This window comes from Asterias amurensis, chromosome 20 (genome assembly GCF_032118995.1).
Source record: "Asterias amurensis chromosome 20, ASM3211899v1".
Taxonomy (NCBI): Eukaryota; Metazoa; Echinodermata; class Asteroidea; order Forcipulatida; family Asteriidae; genus Asterias; species Asterias amurensis.
The window spans coordinates 4779438-4800612 of NC_092667.1; the positions used below are offsets into that span (position 1 = coordinate 4779438).

The following is a 21175-nucleotide window of genomic DNA, read 5'->3' on the forward strand; positions in this document are numbered from 1 at the left end:
TGTGGGTTGGCTTGTCGAATTAGCATTTTTGGTTGTTGTCTCGGCATTCACACTCAGACTCACTGGTAATATTATGAAACAAAACATTTTAAGCAACAACAAGTTTTGCAGAATCAACGCAAAGCAATCAATATTCTATTTCCACATAAACCAATAATAACTAATTAGGTCTTTAAGCAACTTAGGTACTCAATGCGCTTAGCAATATAAACATTTTAACAGAAGGAAAGGTTATTGAAGTTATGAATACTGAGACACAATTATGTAGCAGGCTAACGGGTGTACAAGGTGATACTTGTGAAATTTCGGCTCAAAAGAAGTTTGTATGAAAAATACATCATATTATTGTCTAAAATTGTGTGCTTCAGGAAGCCTTGCGCAGTTTCAAATTATAGGTGAAAAATTACCTCTTTTTCTAAGTCTTCATTTTAAAGACAACCAGCTCTCCAGTGCTCTTTTCCAAATAAGTTTGATGGTTATTTACTTGTGATTAATTGTTCAACAACAAACTGAAGTGAAACTGTACTTACACGTTGTTGCTCCGAATAGTAAAACCTGTGCATAAATTAAGAACAAAGTGTTAAAGGCAGTGGACACTATTGGTAATAACTCAAAATAATTATTAGCTCAAAACCTTACTTGGGAACGAGTAATGGGGAGCTGTTGATAGTATAACACATTATAAGAACGGCTCCCTCTGAAGTGACGTTGTTTTCCCCATTACTCGTCACCAAGAAAGGTTTTAAGCTAATAATTATTTTGAGTAATTACCAATAGTGTCCACTGCCTTTAAAGCATTCAACATGGCTTGGAACAACAACATTGAGAGAATCGGCGTTCATTGTATTGAAGCCGTGCCTATCAAAATACATTTTTCAAAACATTATGTGGTAATCAATAACTGTTTTATTTAGGGCAGCCGGTTTTTATGGATTCGTATAAAGGAGGCCTTCAAGTTAATTTACAGATTGTTTTTTTTTAAATTGGTTTATTTATTTAAAAACGCCATCGCAGCATACCGCTGAATTGCGGCATAATTTACAATAATTAAAAAATATTACATTAGTTATTAAAAAGCTTTACAATAGAAAATACATAGTGAGTATTATTGAAAAAAAAAAAAAAACACAAAAGCAATGGCCTGCCAGATAATTATGTACAAACAGGTTCACTACATTTGTATACATTTAAGATTGTGAATCCGTTCTGACGGACTGAGAAATTGTAAACATGGATTGTAAATCCGTATTAACCAGAACGGAGGATTGTGAATCCGTAAACAGATTGTGAAACCGTATTAAAAAATTGTTAATCCGTAATAACATATTGTGAAACCGTAAGAAAAGATTGTGAAACCGTGATAAAAGATTGTGAAACCGTAATAAAAGATTATGAATCCGTAATAAAAGATTGTGAATCCGTAATTAAAGATTGTGAAACCGTAATAAAAGATTGTGAAACCGTAATAACATATAGTGAATCCATAATAAAGATTGTGACTCAGTTATAAGAGATTTTAAATTCGCAATATGGTAAATAATGGTTGTTTGAAATGGTTTTTCGTAATTTACAAACCCTCTCTGCAATTCCATGCGTGTATAACTAAACTGCGCCAATAAAGTATCTAAACACAAAAAGTCAGATTTATCGGAACCTGAATTAGTATGCCAAAGAATAATTATTCATTTCTATTCACCGTTAATTTCTGCACATTTTGACAGATCTTGTGTTGCGCTACGATGTTGTTTGGTTGATTCATGGGCACTTGAGTGGCTTAAGGTCGAATTTCAAAAGTTGCAAAAGCCCCTATTCACCCCAATTCCAGAAGGGAACTCACACAAGCATCACACACAGACAAAATCAAAACAAAAGACACAAACTCGTTTCGTTTACTTGACCATGAAATTTATGTCCGTATCTTTAACTCTAAAACTGCTGATATCCTGTCCTCAATACTTGGTGTGTCCTCCATCACTGTCCTGAACGGCAAGGAGTCGTCTTCTCATACTCCCAACGAGACATCTGATCTGTCCCTGGTCAATCCCCTGCCATTTCTTGATCAGGATGCGTCGCAATCCCTCGAGAGTGGTGTCAGGCTTGATGGACTTGTTCACTTTCTTCTGCTGCAGAAGTCACACTCGGGCGGCCACTCCTTGGCAAGTCGTCCACATTTCCCTGAGCTTGGTAGCCATTCCACCATTTTACTGACCGTCGCTGGTGACGTTCCAACTTGATGAGCTGCATCTCGAATCAACATACCGGCTTCTATCAAACCAACGATCCGTCATCTTTCCTGTTTGGTCAGTTGAGCCATCTTTCCTGTTATCTTGAAACACCTTTCCCTGTCTTACCATAATCAGGGATTCTGGCTCTTAACCCATTTTGTTGTATGCCTCCCATCTTTGACCCCTTTGCTTGGTTACTGACAATTATTGCTAATGTTCATCGCAACCGATTTATCCAAAACGCGACAAACAAATCATTTATAAAGGGCGGGCAAAAGAAACGCTGATCTTACTCGTCACAATACAACGATTTAGCTTGAATAGGGGCTTTTGCAACTTTTGAAATTCGACCTTAAGCCACTCAAGTGTCCATAAATCCACCAAACAACATCGTAGTGCAACATAAGATGTGTCAAAATGTGCAGCAATTAACGGTGAATAGAAATGAATAATTATTTTTTGGCATACTATTTCAGGTTCCGATATATCTGACCATTTGTAAGTGTTTAGATACTTTATTGGCGCAGTTTATTACATATCATGTAGCATAAGCCTAATTTTTTTTTAAAGTAAATGAGTGCACATGTCACGCTCTTGTGTCCGAGTGGTGTAAGTTCCACCCTTTTGAGAGTGAAAGTCAATCTGTGTCACTCTTTTTGAGTGAAGTTAGAAGGCACTTCACTCTGAATTGAGTTAAATGTACCGGTATTTCACAAAAGAGTTGTCTGCCATATGGTTCTTTGCAAGAGTGGTATGGCGGACAAAACGAGTGGTTTTTTTTCACTCTTTTACGTTAAGAGAGTACAACATTGCTTTTTGTTTATCATGAAAAATGAAAACAATCTAGTTCTCGTGACATTCCTCATTACTCATTACCGTAATTACCCAAATATTCTAGTATCAAAACTTACACTTGGTGACGATCAACGGAGAGTTGTTGATAGTAAACAACTTGTAAAGAAATAACCGAGTTCTTCTGAAGTAACATATTTTTAAAAGAGAGGTTATTTCTCACCAAAATATTTGAATCTGATTTAAGACTTCAGGGCCGAAACTTTTCTCAGACATCTGAAGAAAAAAAACACCGCTCAAAAAAATTTCGCTAAACCAATTGCGCCCAATTTTTCAAAGGTTATATAAATTTTATGCTTATGATGGGATACACCAAGTTTTAATACTAGTGTTTGGAGAGTTACCAAAATGTCCAGTGCCATAAACAAAGATGAGAAAACATCGCAATGAAACTAATATGACAAAATAGTTTGCATACATACCAGCGTAAATGTGACCGAAATCATCTTGCCGAATAGAGTGGGGAAACCACGGTCCATCCGTAAGCAAAACGAAGATCTAAATGGAAATCCAAACTCAATCGAGGTCTTCACTTGTTCCGTTCTGGTCAATATTTGCTGAGTCTATATTTTTGAAGCCGCCCCAATAGATGCATTGGTCTCAAGGGACCTCACATGAATGGCTAAAACAACGCCACTTGAACACTTTATGGTACGTAGCGCTCACATTGGGCTGCGCCTGAACATCTGACGTCACACTTCGAGGCTCGAGATTATTACGCCATAGATCAGGGCCAAATTTCGTAAAGCTGTTAAAGAGAAAATACTGCTTGGCAAATTTCTCTGCTAAGCGAGTTATTAATGGAGCACCAGTTGCAGTAATGTAAACTTTATGAAATTTTGGTTTGTAACCAGTTTCTGTTAAGCAAGATTTTCCTGTGCTTAACAAGTTACAGGCTTATGAAATCTGTCCTGCCGTTAAGCCCACACCCATAATCACCTTTGAACTTGCATCATTTTACATGGCTTTCATGGTCCTGGAGATTCACAGTTTAATTCGACGTACATGTGTATACATATAAACCAACACCTGTCTTTATCTTTTGCGAATATAAGGAGAGGAGACCCTTCGCCAGCACACCGCGTAAAGGCCTACTCATAAATTATGGGTAGGCCGAATAATAGTCTTTTGCAAAGTACAGAAATTAATAAACAGTTTTTCACAAAAAGGAAACGGGTGCCCCATGATTTGTAACCGTGGAGACAACTTAGGGGGCTATGTAGTCAATTTATGAGCCAATTAGTGCTGTTTGGCATCAAACTTGGAAGAGTAACTTATAAATTTTGTTTGATATTGAAGTTACGGTTAGAGTGATTGATGATATAGGGAAATGTACAGTGACTGATCAAAATGTACTCGTTATCATTTAGAGCTATGGCAATAGGGCTAGCAAAAAAGTGCAAGCATTTTAACAACGACCATTTTGACTTAGATTTATATAAAAAAAAAAAAATAAAAAAAATGTTATAGGCCTACACACACACAAATACAAGATTTATAAAAGCTTGGGAGCTCGCAATTGGAGCAATTTGAAAACATATAATGACATTCGTAAAAGGCTATGGAAATAGTATGGTAGGAGTGAGACAGGGTGACAAAATGAGGAGTTACACGAAAGAAGTCAAAAGTGCAGGATAATGTAAAGACCAATAAGTCAAAGAAGTGGAGATAGGTAGGTCACTTAGCCAGGAGGCATGACAACAGGTGGGCATGCAAAACAAGCAACTGGACTCCGATAAAATGTTAAAAGACTTTAACTCGCCATAGTTATAAACACATTATACACTGTAAAAAAAATGGGTAAAAAAATGCCCAACTTTTTACCCATTTAAGGGCGAATAGTGAACTCCTCCAACTTTTGGGCAAAGTGACATCGTTAATAAGTTCTATACGCATTTTTAGCTTCACCCAAACCTAGTCTTTGGTGCAACCCAAGTTACAACCAAATGTAACTTGATTTGTAAGGCAAAAACAGTGGATGCAATTACAATCATGAATATTTTGTTTGTTTAATCTTCCAGGAGAAGAAAAAATCACTGCAGTCTCTTCCCTCCAAAGTTCTGTCTATACCATGATCGATTGCTTTTTTCCAAACTGCAAATATTTTGTGTTTGTTTCGCTGGTTGTTTTTCTGATTCGTGCGGGGTTCTAGTTCTACATACACTCGCTCAAGGAGTGCTTCATTAGTGCGTTTGCTTCCCCTTTGGTATTTCCTTTAAAGTGATGTTTGACGCTTTACATGGTGTCAATGATAAGAATAAAGTATAAAATAAAAGTAAAGTCTCCTTTGAGGCAGTGTTAGTTCGGTCTCGACGTTTCGAACAGTATACTCTGCTCATCTTCAGGAAAAATTTAGTATACAAAACAGACAGTATTCCGTTTTTATGAGTATCATTTTGTATACTGGGCTACAAGCCTAAACAGTTCTCGTGCTTGTTTTTGCGATGTGACCAGCAATCCGGAGCTGAACTTCACTTGGTAAATTTTCAAAAAACTGGGTCACAATATTGACCCCGATACGGGTTGGGACTGACCCAGTGTCTTGGCCAGTCCAGAGGGACAGATAACATGCGCTAAATAGGAGCAGGTGTACTCTTTAATATTCCAGTAGTTTAAAGGCACTGGGTCGGTTTCAAAAAGAGTTGGGACTTCATGACTAGTCCTAGGATATATTTAATATATCCTTAGGACCATTCCTAATGTCCCAACTCTTTAATAATAATAACCCGTTGTTATATAGCGCTTTCCACACCCGGATGGCGTCCAAAAGCGCTTCACATTAAACTAGTCATAACTCTTTGTGAAATCCATCCAGAATCCTTTGGTAGTTGTCAAAGATCAGTGTTGTCACTTTGTGTATCCCAACATTATACAGAAGAAAACAAATCTGTGCAAATGTGGACTCAATTGGTCAAAAGCTCACCATTGCTCATTATCAGATTATTTGTTTATGCTAACAATTATTTTGAGTAATTACCAATAATTTAAAATTAAATCTTATAAATTTGAATTTGAAATATATGGATTTGTTTTGAAATCTAAAAATGGATTGGACGCTCATCACAATACTTTGGATTTATTTTTAAACTCAAAATGTGGAACATTGTTGTTCAGAACAGCTTGTTTACAACGAGCACTGCTAAATGCAAACAACCTCCAAAAAGGGACTTCCCCTCTCTGATGAGGTCCATTAGCGATATTTACTCAGCTCGCATCATGTCAAGCCATACACGCATTATGATCAATTATATCTACAGCCAGGCTCATACTCAACGATTATGTCTTATAAAATTAAACAACAAATTAACAGCAACCGGAAGTTTAATTACTAATAATGGATCCCTAAAAGCGTTGGTAAATGATGACGTCAAAATAATTTGCCTTTTGTTGGGTGGTTATCGAGTATAGTTCAGATAATGAGCGACAAAATGCCTTGCTTTTAGTTGCCATAGTACTACACACAAGAGTCGGTTTGCATTTACAAACTATAAGTCATCTGGGGACACACAAATAGAATGCATTCATCTCTCTTTCATTGTGAAAGCAGGGGCTCCATGCGTGTAGTAAATTTGGCATAAATTATTATAGTTTTTGGCAATTCGCAAAAGGTTTCGGGTAAAGAGGATTTTTTTAGTTTAAACAAATAATAATTGAAAAGAGAGCACACACCGAATGAAAATTCTTTAAAGTTCTGAAAATTTATCCCAAAATTACCTCACCATTTTACCTTGGTATAACAAAGAAAACTAGTTATAAAATGCCAAATTTTGTATCACTCCGCTTAAAATCTACAATGTTTTTTTATAAAAATATTTTAATATCTCAAAAAAATCCCAGAAAAAAGTTCTGTTATTTTTTTAAAGCCATTATACACTTTCGGTAAACAGTTTTGTTTAGAGAGCACACACCGAATGAAAATTCTTTAAAGTTCTGAAAATTTATCCCAAAATTACCTCACCATTTTACCTTGGTATAACAAAGAAAACTAGTTATAAAATGCCAAATTTTGTATCACTCCGCTTAAAATCTACAATGTTTTGTTATAAAAATATTTTAATATCTCAAAAAAATCCCAGAAAAAAGTTCTGTTATTTTTTTAAAGCCATTATACACTTTCGGTAAACAGTTTTGTTTAGAGAGCACACACCGAATGAAAATTCTTTAAAGTTCTGAAAATTTATCCCAAAATTACCTCACCATTTTACCTTGGTATAACAAAGAAAACTAGTTATAAAATGCCAAATTTTGTATCACTCCGCTTAAAATCTACAATGTTTTTTTATAAAAATATTTTAATATCTAAAAAAAATACCAGAAAAAAGTTCTGTTATTTTTTTAAAGCCATTATACACTTTCGGTAAACAGTTTTGTTTAGAGAGCACACACCGAATGAAAATTCTTTAAAGTTCTGAAAATTTATCCCAAAATTACCTCACCATTTTACCTTGGTATAACAAAGAAAACTAGTTATAAAATGCCAAATTTTGTATCACTCCGCTTAAAATCTACAATGTTTTTTTATAAAAATATTTTAATATCTAAAAAAAATCCCAGAAAAAAGTTCTGTTATTTTTTTAAAGCCATTATACACTTTCGGTAAACAGTTTTGTCCAAGTCCCACACTTCGTGTATCACAACTTATATATAAAATAACAAACCTGTGAAAATTTAGGCTCAATCGGTCATCGGAGTCAGGAGAAAATAACGGGAAAACCCACTCTTGTTTCCGCGCGTTTCGCCGTGTCATGACATGTGTTTACTATAAATCCGTAATTCTCGCTATCGAGAATTGATATTGTTTTAATGTTTTCTCAAAAAGTAAAGCATTTCATGGAACAATATTTCAAGAGAAGTCTTTCACAATTACCTTCTGTAAACCCTGTAAATTATTTGTAAATCTGTGAACTTTTTTGTTCCTGTACCGAAAGTGTATAACGGCTTTCAAGGTTCCCTAACATAACAATAATTAGAAAGAAACTCACAAAACGCTGATATTGTGAACCTTGAAAGTCCCATAGCCGAGCGGGTGTCGTGATGCCTTCCTGACGGGTATAAACCAAATATCTTCCGGGCAGATTGAAAATGCAGCGTGGTTGATTAGAGAAGGGGTGAGTGGAACAAGATCCTTTAAAAATATTTTCAACACCACGTAACACCCACGGTTTACTTAAAAACTCAATCACCCACACATACTTTCACTAAGTTGTGTTCAACGTAATTTAAACGTTTCTTGAATAATAAATACACAGCTGTAAAAAATAGTGTAATGACGTCATCGTATGTCTCATAAGAAGTGTTAATATTATTATAGGCATATTTATATAGTAGCATCCCTTAAAGGCAGTGGACACTATTGGTAATTGTCAAAGACTAGCCTGCACAGTTGGTGTATCTCAACATATGCATAAAATAACAAACCTGTGAAAGTTTGAGCACAATCGGTCATCGAAGTTGCGAGGTAATAATGAAGGAAAATTAACCCTTGTCACAAGAAGTAGTGTGCGTTGAGATGGTTGATTTCGAGACCTCAAGTTCTAAATCTGAGGTCTCGAAATCAAATTCGTTGAAAATTACTTCTTTCTCGAAAACTATGGCACTTCAGAGGGAGCCGTTTCTCACAATGTTTTAAACCATCAACCTCTCCCCATTACTCGTCACCAAGAAAGGTTTTATGCTTATAATTATTTGGAGTAATTACCAATAGTGTCCACTGCCTTTAAAGAGGCCTACTTCTCGCATAATCTCATCCCCAGCCCGAAGTTCCCGCACCATCTCGTCTGACATTGTTTGGCGCTGAAGTCAAATAACGTAAACGCGCACGCGTATACAAGCACACCGGGCAACTCTCATCCCTATATTCTTTGACCTTAGTGCGATGCTTGACCTTGTGACGTCATATGCAAAACAGTCGATGGGAAAGTTGTCCGGTGTCAACGATGACTGCATTCTTTGTCCTATTTTTAAAATTGTGTTGAAAATGAGCCACTCTCTCCAGGATCAACTCTTTGTTCGACTTTGCCGACATCGCTTTTGTCCTCAAACGAAAATGTCTGCAACAATGAACAAAACACGATAATATATGATACCTATAGCTAGTTTGTGACGTAATTAATCCGGAGAGTTTGGGGTTACAAACAGTGGTGTTGACGTCAGACGTTTTAGTAACATGCAAAGGTCAAGGTACACTTTCATACACAAGAACCACAACACAAACTCTCCCGTTCATAATAGGACCTGGAAATGATTTGACCTCCAACATTCGGTTTGGACCGGAAGAGGATGCCAATACGGGGATTAACCATAATTACCTTTTTTGGAAACGAAAAGGGTGACATGGTCTGAATTGTGAAACGAATTCAGGAGTGCGTTTTGGCGACCCAACCAAAAACAGTTTCTGACGTCATAACCAAAATGGTAACCGAGCTCACAACACGGTTATCGTTCAGTCTGAACAGCAGAACCAAAGACCAGCAACCGAAACAGTTTTGGTTGGGGTCGCCAAAAGGCACTCCATCTAAGTACCTGGTTTGGATTTTCTGTCTTGTTGTTGAAAGAGCAGACGTCTCTCCAGCTCCATAGCAGGTTCGAATCCACCTCAGGCTTGCCATAAATCGCTACATAGGATCGCAAAATAAATGTCAACAGATTGCCTCAGTCGTTTCTGTTCCTGTCTGTGGACCCCCCCCCCCCCCGTTCGATACACGGCGGACCGCCTGGAGCCTTACATGTGGTTTTGGGTTTTTCAGTCCCTATCTGACTGTGTGGGTTTTCCTTAAGGGGTTTTCCTTCCCACTTCTAAAACTGAAATGTCGTCATTATCTTCTTTAAAAAAATTATTTGTGTGATGTTTCCGTAAGGATGCTTTGCTGAGATGTATATTAACCCAGATTCAGATTCATTGACCTTTTCGCAAATACTGGGGCGCGCGCGTTCAGCTTGGAATTAAGTGCATTGTGGTCTAGCTGGTGATTAAATTTAATCCATATTTATCCCACAATGCACCTCATTCAACAGTCTGCGCTTGCGCAATTGTATTTGCGAAAAGGTCTATGGCGATGGTGCGCCCTCTAACGGTGGCTTATACAAAACTACAATCAATCAAGACGAGTCAGAGACTAATGGGTGCAACTGAGCTAATATAGTCTCCTTTCAAGGCACGATAGAGAGGATTGCGAGAAGTAGAACAAATCATGTTAATACGTACCATCCATTATGAGACTGGCAACCATGCTGATAATGCACACTGACAACAGAGTGATCGTTGTGTACCATAGGCGTGATATATTGTACAGTTCAATCACAAAGGACCTGTTGAAAATGTCAAACTTCAGGTATGGATAACAGAGAATTGGCGCACGTCATTGGCGCACGTCATAAAGTAGATCTAGAGTTGGCTATATAGGGCCTTCGCAGTTTGTCCTTTGAAAAAAATGTAGGCCGTCCTCTTCTTTCAATCATCTGCTCTTCAAAAGCAATGGCAGCCATTATTGAATTGAAAATTGCTTGTTCTCTACCTATGTTTTTTATCAAATCTGCAATGGCCACCACGTAGCCAAATATTTGTATCGTGACATAATGCCTAATTCCATGATTGTATCATTAACGGCACAATTCCCCAAATTTCTCCCTTAATCTGCCTCACTTTGTGATTTAGAGCGTCGGAGTGGCCACAAGATTCAGCTCCAACTTAACCATGGACTTGCAGGAGGTTGGGTGTTTCTTAAAGATAGGAGCAGTACTCGTGGGTGTTTTTTGTGTTTTTTTTTTTTTTGTTTTTTTTTTGGGGGGGGCAATTTTACAATTTCCAAGAAAGATTGAAGGAAAGGGAAAACATGAAAACCTCACAATATTGACGACAACAAAATTTAATCAGTGTCATATTGGCCACAAAATTTTAATCAGTGTCATAATTGGCGCACCAAGAAGCTTTTTATAAACTTGCAATTTTCTTGCATACCTGGGAATGACATCTGGAACAGCAGCTGTAGAAAGATTATATAATGTCGTCGCCATCATTGTCGTCGATGAGTCATTTGTCATGGACAATGAGGTGACTTCCTCATCAAGACACATTTCAGTTGAGAGGTCCAGATTTATGGGTGGCCCTTGGTAGAACAAAGAGCCAATAAACAGCCATATCCCTACGGCCGTCCCTAGAACGAACCCAATCAGCGTGCCCTGTGTGTGGTGGTTAGTTTTGGGATGGGGGAAAAGAAACAGTTAAGTTTAGGGTAGCCTCAACATCTGACAAAGTGCCCTGTAGTGATGGGTTGGGGGAAAAGAAACAGTTTGGTTAGGGCAGCTTGAACATCTGACGTCAAACTTCGAGGCTCGTGAATTACGCCAGAGATCGGCTCAGAGCCTACGTCCATAATCACCTTTAACCTCGCATTTATTTGTATGGCCTTTATGGTCCTGGAGATTCGCAGTCAAAACCGACGTACATGCGTATACATGCGGAAAAAGACAGGGTACCATTTTAGCCTTCGGGAAAATTGTATCAAATTATTCCTCTAATGAGCAGTGTGAATAGTGTGCCCTCTTTCGGCAATAATTTTAATAATCATATTAAATATGCACATGCATTACCAAAAATGGAATCCAAGGATCGGTTCACCAGAAGCCAATACAGGTTAAATACGAAGGAGACAGGGTTTTAGACAATTAAAACGTTGACAGAGCCATATCGATGGTACCAGACTATATGCTTACCTTTGCGTTGGCTCGTCTGAAGAAGAACCCGAGAATAAACACAGCACAAACTGGGGAGTTCGTCACGCCAATGAGACCAATGACTGCCTGTATGACCAAACAATGATACAAACATTGAAGGTATGAATATGGATATTGTTCATAACACAATTTGGAAACTAAACATGTTTACCTAGCAACTGTCACCAATAGTTCTTACCCGTAGTAAGTTACCCAGCTCTCCAACAAAAATAGTTACAGCAATGTTCAGGCATCCAAACAGTACCACTGTCATAAACAAAATCAAAAAGAATGTTTAGTTTGGGTTACAATCAAGAACGACCTCAAAACGAAGACACTCCTAGCCACATTTACAGCCACCCCTCCCCTCCCGTAAACGGTTTTTTTGTGTGTGTAGTAATGGTTTTGTATTGTGTGCGCCATTTACTAGACTTTGTTCTAGAATGGAACTTTCTTGTTCATTGACATCAGCTAATGTTTCAGAAACTGACTTTTCAGCGCAAGCTATTACTTCTTGATTGGATACTTCTTTCATTCAGAAACATCAAGCGTTCCAACAAGCACTCACTTTGCGCTATATTTATTATAAAACGAACCGAGCGTTCCGAAAAGCACATCAAACGCTCTAACAATAAAATCAAGCGTTCCAAATAGCAAAATGGTATGTTCGGTGTTCCTTATGTTCCTTTTCTTTTATTATATGCCGTCCACGTTATTTTCACACCCCGCCCTCTATGGGGGTTTATTGCTTACCGATTATTCTAGTGATAAATAGGTACCTAGAGTCTGACAAATCCTTCCAGATTTTAGAAACAGTGTGTGTTACGGTGACCGTTGCTGCCGAGTTCAAAATGGAAGATATGGTGCTGCCAAGAAAACAAAATAAAATAATGTTACACAAACATTTTGCTTAGCACAATAATTGTGATAACCAGAAGAGGTCACCAGCCAACTACTTATTCCCACTGTTCGCAACTGGTTCCCTGATTATTTCCACTTGGCATCAACTGAAAGATTGTTTTACTGCAAATCGCCAACTGTGTATACCTGAGAGCAGCACTGCACAGACCAGACACTAGAATTCCTGGGATACCTGGCAGATGATGAAACGCTTCCAAGATGTAGTATGGTAACAGCTGAAACAAAACAAAATATCACCAAGCAATGGTCATAAATTGGTTTTACCATGGAGGTAGAGTAAGCATTGCGCTGACAAAAACCATACAACGACCCTAAGTGAATCATCCTTACATTGTAAATATTATTTGAAATAAGACTAGCTACACTTACCCCGTCCGGGTCGCTAAGCTTTCCTGAAGAGATTGGATCACAGTTGACGTAGATGGCGTACATTGCCATTCCGGCCAGAGTGCAGAACAAAGTGATTGCGTTACAGAAGAAGATGTAGAAGGCAAAAGCACTGATTGGTCATAAAAACAATTAGGTTTTGTTTGAAATGATTGAAACAACTTCGTGAAGAGCGTGGTAACAATTAATTTGTCTCGCATGCAGCAAACTGGGAAAGAGGTTTTGACATGAATAGAGTATAGGGAGTGTGTATAGCAGCCTCTCCTAAAACTGGTTCTAATCTCAAATTGTCCCTGCTTTATATTATTTTGTGTTTTAGTTGCCAACTTTTGATGTACATAGACATGTTTTATTTATAATTAACTTTCCTATATTTTGTACATAAATTGCTTAATACATATTTTATTACTCGTTTTATTACTTGTATTACAACCAGATGTGGGGAGGCAGGTCTATGGACCACAGTAATTATTTTGCTTTTGTTTCTCCTAGCCCATCTGGAAGTATTGTTTGTATTGTCATGTATTGTCGAAATGGCTGAATAAATAATAATAATAGTAATAAGCTTCGCTCAGCCATACAGGCCATGGTCAGGTCTATCCATAACTGCTGGGATGGGCTAATCAGCTTGCACAGATTCTTGTTCAGGAAGTACGTCATGCGTGCAGTCTATTTCTATGGTTCAGTGTGAGTGTGATGCATGATGGGACTGAGCATTTTCTGGATAGACCAATGAGCGTGCTTGAAGCAACAACTTTTATAAGTTTAACCATAATGGAAGTAAATACTTACGCATGAGCGTGCGCCTGCGTCTTACAACTGTTATATCGTTGCATTTGATGTGGCAGTACAACGAGTAGAGTCAGCCAGGTTAGGATTCCACCAATCACCACACTCCAGAAACTCACAAAGATTCGTGGGTCAGGATCGAAACTGATTCATAGAAAATATAGGACTATGCATTAAAGTTGATGATACTTGTTACACTGAATAACAAGAACATATGATAAGGCCGAGTAAAGCAAAGAGTTGTGACTTTAATAATTCACCTAACGTCATTATCACGGCAATCTTGCTTGTGCAACCTCGTCCTCGGGGTGATCGATCTCACCGTGAAATTCGTCCCAAGTATGTCTTGCTCGCTGACAAGTATACAAGGCGCACTGCCGATGATAGCGATGTTGCTGCGTGTGACGAACGTGCATTGTGTCAAGCATTTTAAACAACTTTTTCGTTGTCATGTTGTTATTTGGAGAGAAAAAATTTCCATCCCTCAGTTAAAGTTACTAGCTCTGACACGCCCCTATAGCATGTACACGAGGAGGGGCAATGTCTAGTTTCCGCCACTCACATAATTTCATTGAATCTTCCACCTTCCATGTTGGTCGTCCATACGGTAGCAAAGCCCAGCTTGATAGACGTCTGGACACCAGCCGCTATTAGGCATATAAACATCAATGTCATCTGAAACACATCGGCCCACAACACAGCTTTCATGCCACCCTATAGGTAAACAAGAACAGTGATGTAACAACATCAACAAGAACACAGTCCATATGGCTTTACAGTCTTTGAAGATCCTTTACACGAAACTCATCCATAACTACTTACAATGACGGTGTAGAAGGTACAAACTGCAGATAGAATGATAGCAGCTGATGTTACACCCAATCGGGAACCAGTAACTGCGAAAATTGAAATACATGTATACACATATTTAAAGACAGTGGACACTATTGGTAATTGTCAAACTAGTCTTCACACTTGGTGTATCTCAACATATGCATAAAATAACAAACCTGTGAAAATTTGAGCTCAATCGGTCGTCGAAGTTGCGAGATAATAATGAAACAAAAAACACCCTTGTCACACGAAGTCGTGTGCGTTCAAATGCTTGATTTCGAGACCTCAAGTTCTAAACTTGAGGTCTTGAAATCAAATTCGTGGAAAATTACTTCTTTCTCGAAAACTATGTCACTTCAGAGGGAGCCGTTTCTCACAGAGTTTTATACCATCAACCTCTCTCCATTACTCGTCACCAATAAAGGTTTTATGCTGATAATTATTTTGAGTAATAACCAATAGTGTCCACTGTCTTTAATGTATATTAAAGCTTTATTCTATTGTCTAAATTCGCAGGAGTGCAGTATACACAAAACATGATCAAACACTCATCAATAAATCCCATTGAAGAAAAATGAACAAATAAACTTCAATTTACTCAAGACAATCCGGCAAACAAAGAATCACAAAAAGAACCTTAAACAAAACCGGACTGTATAAAGCCTAACTCTTAACAGGTTGTTGTATCCTCTAAATATATGAATAAAAAACTATGATATGCTACTCTCTGATAAACACCCTCCACATATTTAAACAAACACATTTAAAAAAAGTAAAGAAACCAACAACAAAAAGATTATTACAACACAAAATTAACTTCTATAAAGGACGTTGAGAGTTGATGTTTTAATACTCACCCGTTGTTAAAACCAAAGATGCCGCACGTGTTGCAAGACCAGAAATAAAGAACTGAATCAATAAAAAGAAGATTTAATTGTCTATTGGTGAAGATATAATTATTCGAAATATCGTCTATGGAAAATGGTACATTAAGGTTTTCAATAACAGAATGGGATAATGTTTGGTAATCACGAGCCCTTATATTAATGGCAATACAAACTTACCTGGTTACATGCGCATAGCTTTCGATAGTATAAGCATTTTTAGAATCGCTTCACTTCGAAGTAATGTGGTTCAGAAAACGATATAAGTTTTTAACAAAAAAAATTTGAGTTTGAGCAACTTTCCTTATGAAAAGAACTTACCATATAGACGTATCCGATGAACAAACAACAAAACTGTACAGGTTTGTTGAATCGCATACCAATGTACTGCAAGTGCATAAATAGACAAGGAGGAGGAAAACAGAGCTGTTTTTTTAATAATTTTTTTTAAGGAGTACCACATGAAAAAAAAAAAAACAAGCATAATAGCCATAGGGATAGCTATGTGCTAATTTAAACAGACCACCCCACGATAATAAAAAAAAAAAACAGAAGGGAAAAAGGGATAATTGCCACTGGACTATGCCTCACTCACTAAAAAGTGATGGGAGAAATAACGATTAGCATCACACTGCAATCATAATTGCCGTATGCAGGACGTTACTTAAGGTAATTATTTACTCTACATTTGAATATGATGCCCTGGTGGCAAGTAATGTCTGAAATAACTGATGATGGACTGCTGGTAGGCTGTTCCAGATCTTCACAGCTGCATGAAGGAAAGCTCTGTCAAAACTTCTTAGATTTCTTGCTATATACAGTCATACCCTGAGGGACCGGGGGACTGTAGAGCACATCTGTGTATTTGATACTTTTTAATAAGTGTGTTGGGGATACGTTCTTTTTGTGAGATAATAATAAACGAAACAAAATAATATTGAAAATGAATTTTGAGACGTAATTCTTTACTTTAAAAGTAAAGATAAGTTTAAATAGAAATGTGTTTTCCATTCTAGTTCGTAAACATTTTTATTGGTTGTGGATGTTATTTTTTCGCCAATGAGATCGCCGCATGGAGGCGGTTTGGCCTGAACACTCTGACGTCACACTTCGAGGCTCGTGAATAACGCCAGAGATCTGCCGGTTGAGCCCACGTCCATAATCACCTTTGACCTGACATCATTTCATATGGCCTTCATGAGATTCGCCGTTAAACTTGACGTAGGCCTACGTATTGTCATTATCCTCGCGGCAAACACCCTAACGTCTCCATAAGTCTTATTTCGTCAATAGAGGGCGCTAGAACACATTAATGGAACCAGTTTCAATTTTAAAACACTTTTGACAACAATGATTCTTTCTTTTGAAACTAATCATACAACATAGGCGTTTTAGAATAAATCACTCCTCTACTCCCCATACCTCATAAATACTGGTGAGTCGCATTTTGTAGAACTTAGGCATGAACACCAAACCAGCAATAGCCCCAGCTATGGTGAATGGTGCCATGGAACCCATGTACAGAAACACTCCACGTAGGTAGGTTTCAGACACGCTACCTTGCAGATAGATACCGGTCAATAGGGTGGCCGTCAGGGACATGGACACCGGGAAGAAAGTCATCTAGAATGAAATATAGATGTATGGGTAAACAAAAACCAAAATTAATATTCTTTATCCCCGATGCAAATTTAACATCTATTAGAATGAAATGAATGGCAATACAAATATGTTGGTTAGAAGCCAACAACATCAGCTTTCGAAAGTAGTCCATTTTAGAGAAACATTTTTTCTTCGAAGTGGTTATGTAACGATTTGAATCTGAGAAGCGTTACTGTGTGTTCCTGCTTGGACATCGCTCCGGGTTTTCGGCCAGACGTTAGTTTTCTTGTATACAACTAAACTTACGTAGGATGAAACAATCAAACGGTTCCAAAAACCTAATAGATCCTTTAAAGTTGTGTTCGTATATATATGAGAGAGACTAGCTATTGCTAGCTTTGGCGTTTATATCCCCCAAATTGGAGCTTTGCAAAATTCCCTTTTTAGGAAGATCATCTAAACAAAACATATGATAACTGAACTGTGCCCTCAACCAAATTTCAGTCCCTCAAAAATTGTAACATACTTTCCGGCTTGCCAGCATGAACTCTCCAGACGAGTTGTTCTTTCTACTTTTGAACGCGTAGAAGATGCCAATGGCGGATGACGTCATCAACATGGCGACGAAGACCAGATAATCTGCCCAATGGAATGAGGGTCTAGAATTCTCCATCATGATTGGAGAAACGAAATGCCTACAAACAAACATAAAGTATAGTTTTGTTTAGAATACTTCATTATTTAAAACGTCTTGAGGAGGCTAGACTTGATTCAAGTCCCATTCTCGTGTGAGAGGTCCCTAAGCTATTACCTCAACTTTACTATGAAACAACCCGTAGCATACAGTACAGTGCGCGCTCGCCGTCAAAATGTGGTCCAGGTTTTGGAATGCAGAGCATCACAAAACAGTAGTTTCCTGGGGATGGCACGGGATTGGGACTTGAGTCAAGTCTATGAGGAGGCCCATTAGACAGATTGCACATGACGTCATTGACCGCCATCTTTGATGTAGCACAATGGAAATTGCAAGCGTGTTAACTCTCAGCCAATGATAACCTTGAACGCGTGCACATTTCATCAAAGATGGCGGCCAAAATGCAGGATCTATTCATGCCCCTACCTTTAAAACATAAAATATCAACAGTGTTAAATTAAAACACAAAATACAGTGACATCTTAACTCAATTTTATGTGGGTTGTCCATGGGTTGCCTATGTCTGTTTGTTTGTCTGTCTGTCTGTCTGTCTGTCTGTCTGTCTGTCTGTCTGTCTGTCTGTCTGTCTGTCTGTCTGTCTGGTTGGTTGGTTGGTTGGTTGGTTGGTTGGTTGGTTGGTTGGTTGGTTGGTTGGTTGGTTGGTTGGTTGGTTGGTTGGTTGGTTGGTTGGTTGGTTGTTTGGTTGTTTGTTTGTTTGGTGGTTGGTTGTGTGTATCTATTTCCTTTCCCGTTTCCCCTACCGTAACGTTGTTGAAAGAAAACTTGTGCGCATTCAACATGTATAATTGAATAAAAACACGCCACTTTAAAATGACGTATTGCCATTCTCGCTGAACAATTCTGCGCAGTGAATACATTCATTTTGCCCTCATTTTGCCCTCATCGAAAAGCATAAAGACAATCTTTTAGTTCAGCTAACTTGCCTCTTGAACTGTTTAGCAAATTCCGACGTTGATGAATACCCATAGAAAATCATTATGAATACACTTTGCTCTATTGAAAGGGGTATAGAGTCAAAATCAAGGACATCCTGTCAACATTATTTACCAGTCCTTGACTAGCTCCCAATTAAATCATTACCTGGATGTGTGTTCAATTTGATAACCACAACAAAAAGGGCCTTAAAGGCATTGAACACTATTGGTAATTACTAAAAAATAATTGTGCATAAAAACTTACTTGGTAACAAGCAGAGAGAGCTTTTGTTAGAATAAAACATTGAGAGAAACGGCTCCGTCTGAAGTAACGTAGGGTTTCCTCTAAACCATTTGAACTTGATTTCGAGACCTCAGAATTATATTTTGAGCTCTCGAAATCAAGCATCTGAAAGCACACAACTTCGTGCGACAATTGTGTTTTTCTTCCATTATTATCTTGCAACTTCGACGACCAATTGAGTTCAAATTTTCACAATTGGTTAAAAGCAACACTGCATTCCGAAACCCAAAATTGAATACATTATCCAGCTGTGTAGAAAATGTAGACATGGATAAAGGTATTCTAAACGTTTTAGGTTAAGGATCAAGGTTATTCTAAACTGATTTGTCATTGCTACGTATCGAAGCAGAAGGGAGTTATTTCAAAACGAATGCATTTTGTAGGGATTCTGGTAACCTTGATAGTGCAGGTGTTCTTTTGAGGGGGACTATCTTTTAAAAATGTCAATTTCTGGAAACAAAACATTAAAACACAGGAGGAAACTATGGGGTAACTGTATGCAATTGGATACACGTTCAAACGGACTTTGCTTGATTAATATCCTTCAAGTGATGAAACAAAGACTTGTGTTTTGTTTTAGGCACAGTGAAATATATTCACATCCCATATTCAGTAAACTATTGACGTGTATTGCCGTCACAATGATAAAACAAATCTCTCTCACGCAGGGTGTAAAAAATAGTAAAGAAATCTTATACATAGCGCACGTATCTACCAATAGCTTAGTATATTATACAGAAAGATTGTTTTTGTAAAGTTATGAACTCTGAGCCCCAACATGTAGCACTATGGTTTACAAGGTGCTATACCGCGCATTAAGCAGCCACATAGGAACACCGGGGCACACCCCTTCTTTTCGATAAGTGCACTGGGTTCTTTTATATGTGTTACACAACACTCGGGGACAACAACTTTACGTCCCATCCGAAGGATGAAGCAATGGTTTAGTGTCACGGCTGAGGATTCGAACCCACTGCTGACACTAAAGTTTGAAATCGGTGCTGTTAACCGCTCGGCCACTATACTATCAGAAAAGTATGCACGAAAACACACCACGTTGTAATACTGTCACGACAGTTTCTTGTACGTTCTGACCAGCTATATGTATTTATCACCTGTCTTTAGCTTCTTTAGGGGGCCATTTTGTCATTCGTGGCTCCCGGGGCTGGATGTTTCTTGTAGAGTTAATCACAGCATTACATTTGATGTTCATCACAGACATTTTGGCCAGGGGGTATTTCGGGTACGTAGTTGAAGTCATGGTGTGCAAATAGGGAATCAGGTGTTAAAGAAACGTTTTAAATTAATTATTCACTTTTATGCAGATCTGTAGTGCGTAGTGTAATTCTGACGACTAAATATTTGCATTAAGTGAATAATTATTCTAAAACGTTTATCCCACGGTCCGATTCCCTATACTTGGACACCATGACTCCAACTACGTCCCCAAAATACCCCCTTGCCAAATTTCACAAAAGGTCAATAAATTTACATCAAAATAACTGTTGTGGATGATAACATCCCCACCGGGAGCCACGAAGCACAAAGTGGCCCCCTAAAGAAGCTAAAGATAGGTTTAAACGCAATAAGTACTTAAAACTGACAATCAAACAAAATGTCTCTCGTTTATGCGCGTCCTGTGCTTCAACAATGATACTGCTGCCTTAGACCAGTCTTCTCACTTGGTTGGTGTCTCTCAACATATACTTAAAATGACAAACCTATGAAAAGTTGCGAGTTGAATTGAAAGAAAAAATACCCTTATCACATGAGGTTATAAACTTTCAGATGGTTGAAGTCGAGACCACAAATTCTAAACCTGAGTTCTCGAAATCAAATTGTTGAAAAATTACTTGTTTTCGTGAAAACTACGTCACTTCAGAGGGAGCCGTTTCTCATGTTTAATACTATCAACCTCTCCCCATTACTCGTTACCAAGTGAGATTTTATGCTGATAATTATTTCGAGTAATTACCAATAGTGTCCACTGCCTTTAACCACTTGTACAAATAAAGTATAGATGACGGAACATACGT

The 21175-nt window shown here is 38.0% G+C and overlaps 1 protein-coding gene across 5 annotated transcripts in view; it reads right to left on the minus strand.

Annotated features, from left to right (window-relative positions):
* The window catches only part of LOC139952412 (sodium-coupled monocarboxylate transporter 1-like), a 25670-nt gene continuing 4495 nt past the window's right edge, over positions 1-21175 (minus strand). For 3 of the 5 annotated variants that reach the window (XM_071951533.1, XM_071951534.1, XM_071951535.1), the window contains 16 exons: positions 17733-17901; positions 17027-17227; positions 15926-15991; positions 15578-15629; positions 14709-14782; positions 14449-14600; positions 13890-14030; positions 13080-13209; positions 12837-12925; positions 12543-12655; positions 11989-12056; positions 11790-11876; positions 11035-11255; positions 10282-10385; positions 9600-9691; positions 6109-9127 (listed from right to left, as the gene is read on the minus strand). In XM_071951533.1, coding sequence (XP_071807634.1) covers positions 9038-9127; positions 9600-9691; positions 10282-10385; positions 11035-11255; positions 11790-11876; positions 11989-12056; positions 12543-12655; positions 12837-12925; positions 13080-13209; positions 13890-14030; positions 14449-14600; positions 14709-14782; positions 15578-15629; positions 15926-15991; positions 17027-17227; positions 17733-17882 — 1830 coding nt within the window. In that variant the 5' untranslated portion in view covers positions 17883-17901 and the 3' untranslated portion in view covers positions 6109-9037. Of the gene's footprint in view, positions 63-530; positions 556-6108; positions 9128-9599; positions 9692-10281; positions 10386-11034; positions 11256-11789; positions 11877-11988; positions 12057-12542; positions 12656-12836; positions 12926-13079; positions 13210-13889; positions 14031-14448; positions 14601-14708; positions 14783-15577; positions 15630-15925; positions 15992-17026; positions 17228-17732; positions 17916-21175 lie in introns of those variants that run through there. The other 2 variants (XR_011787891.1, XM_071951532.1) reach the window with 2 other exon arrangements.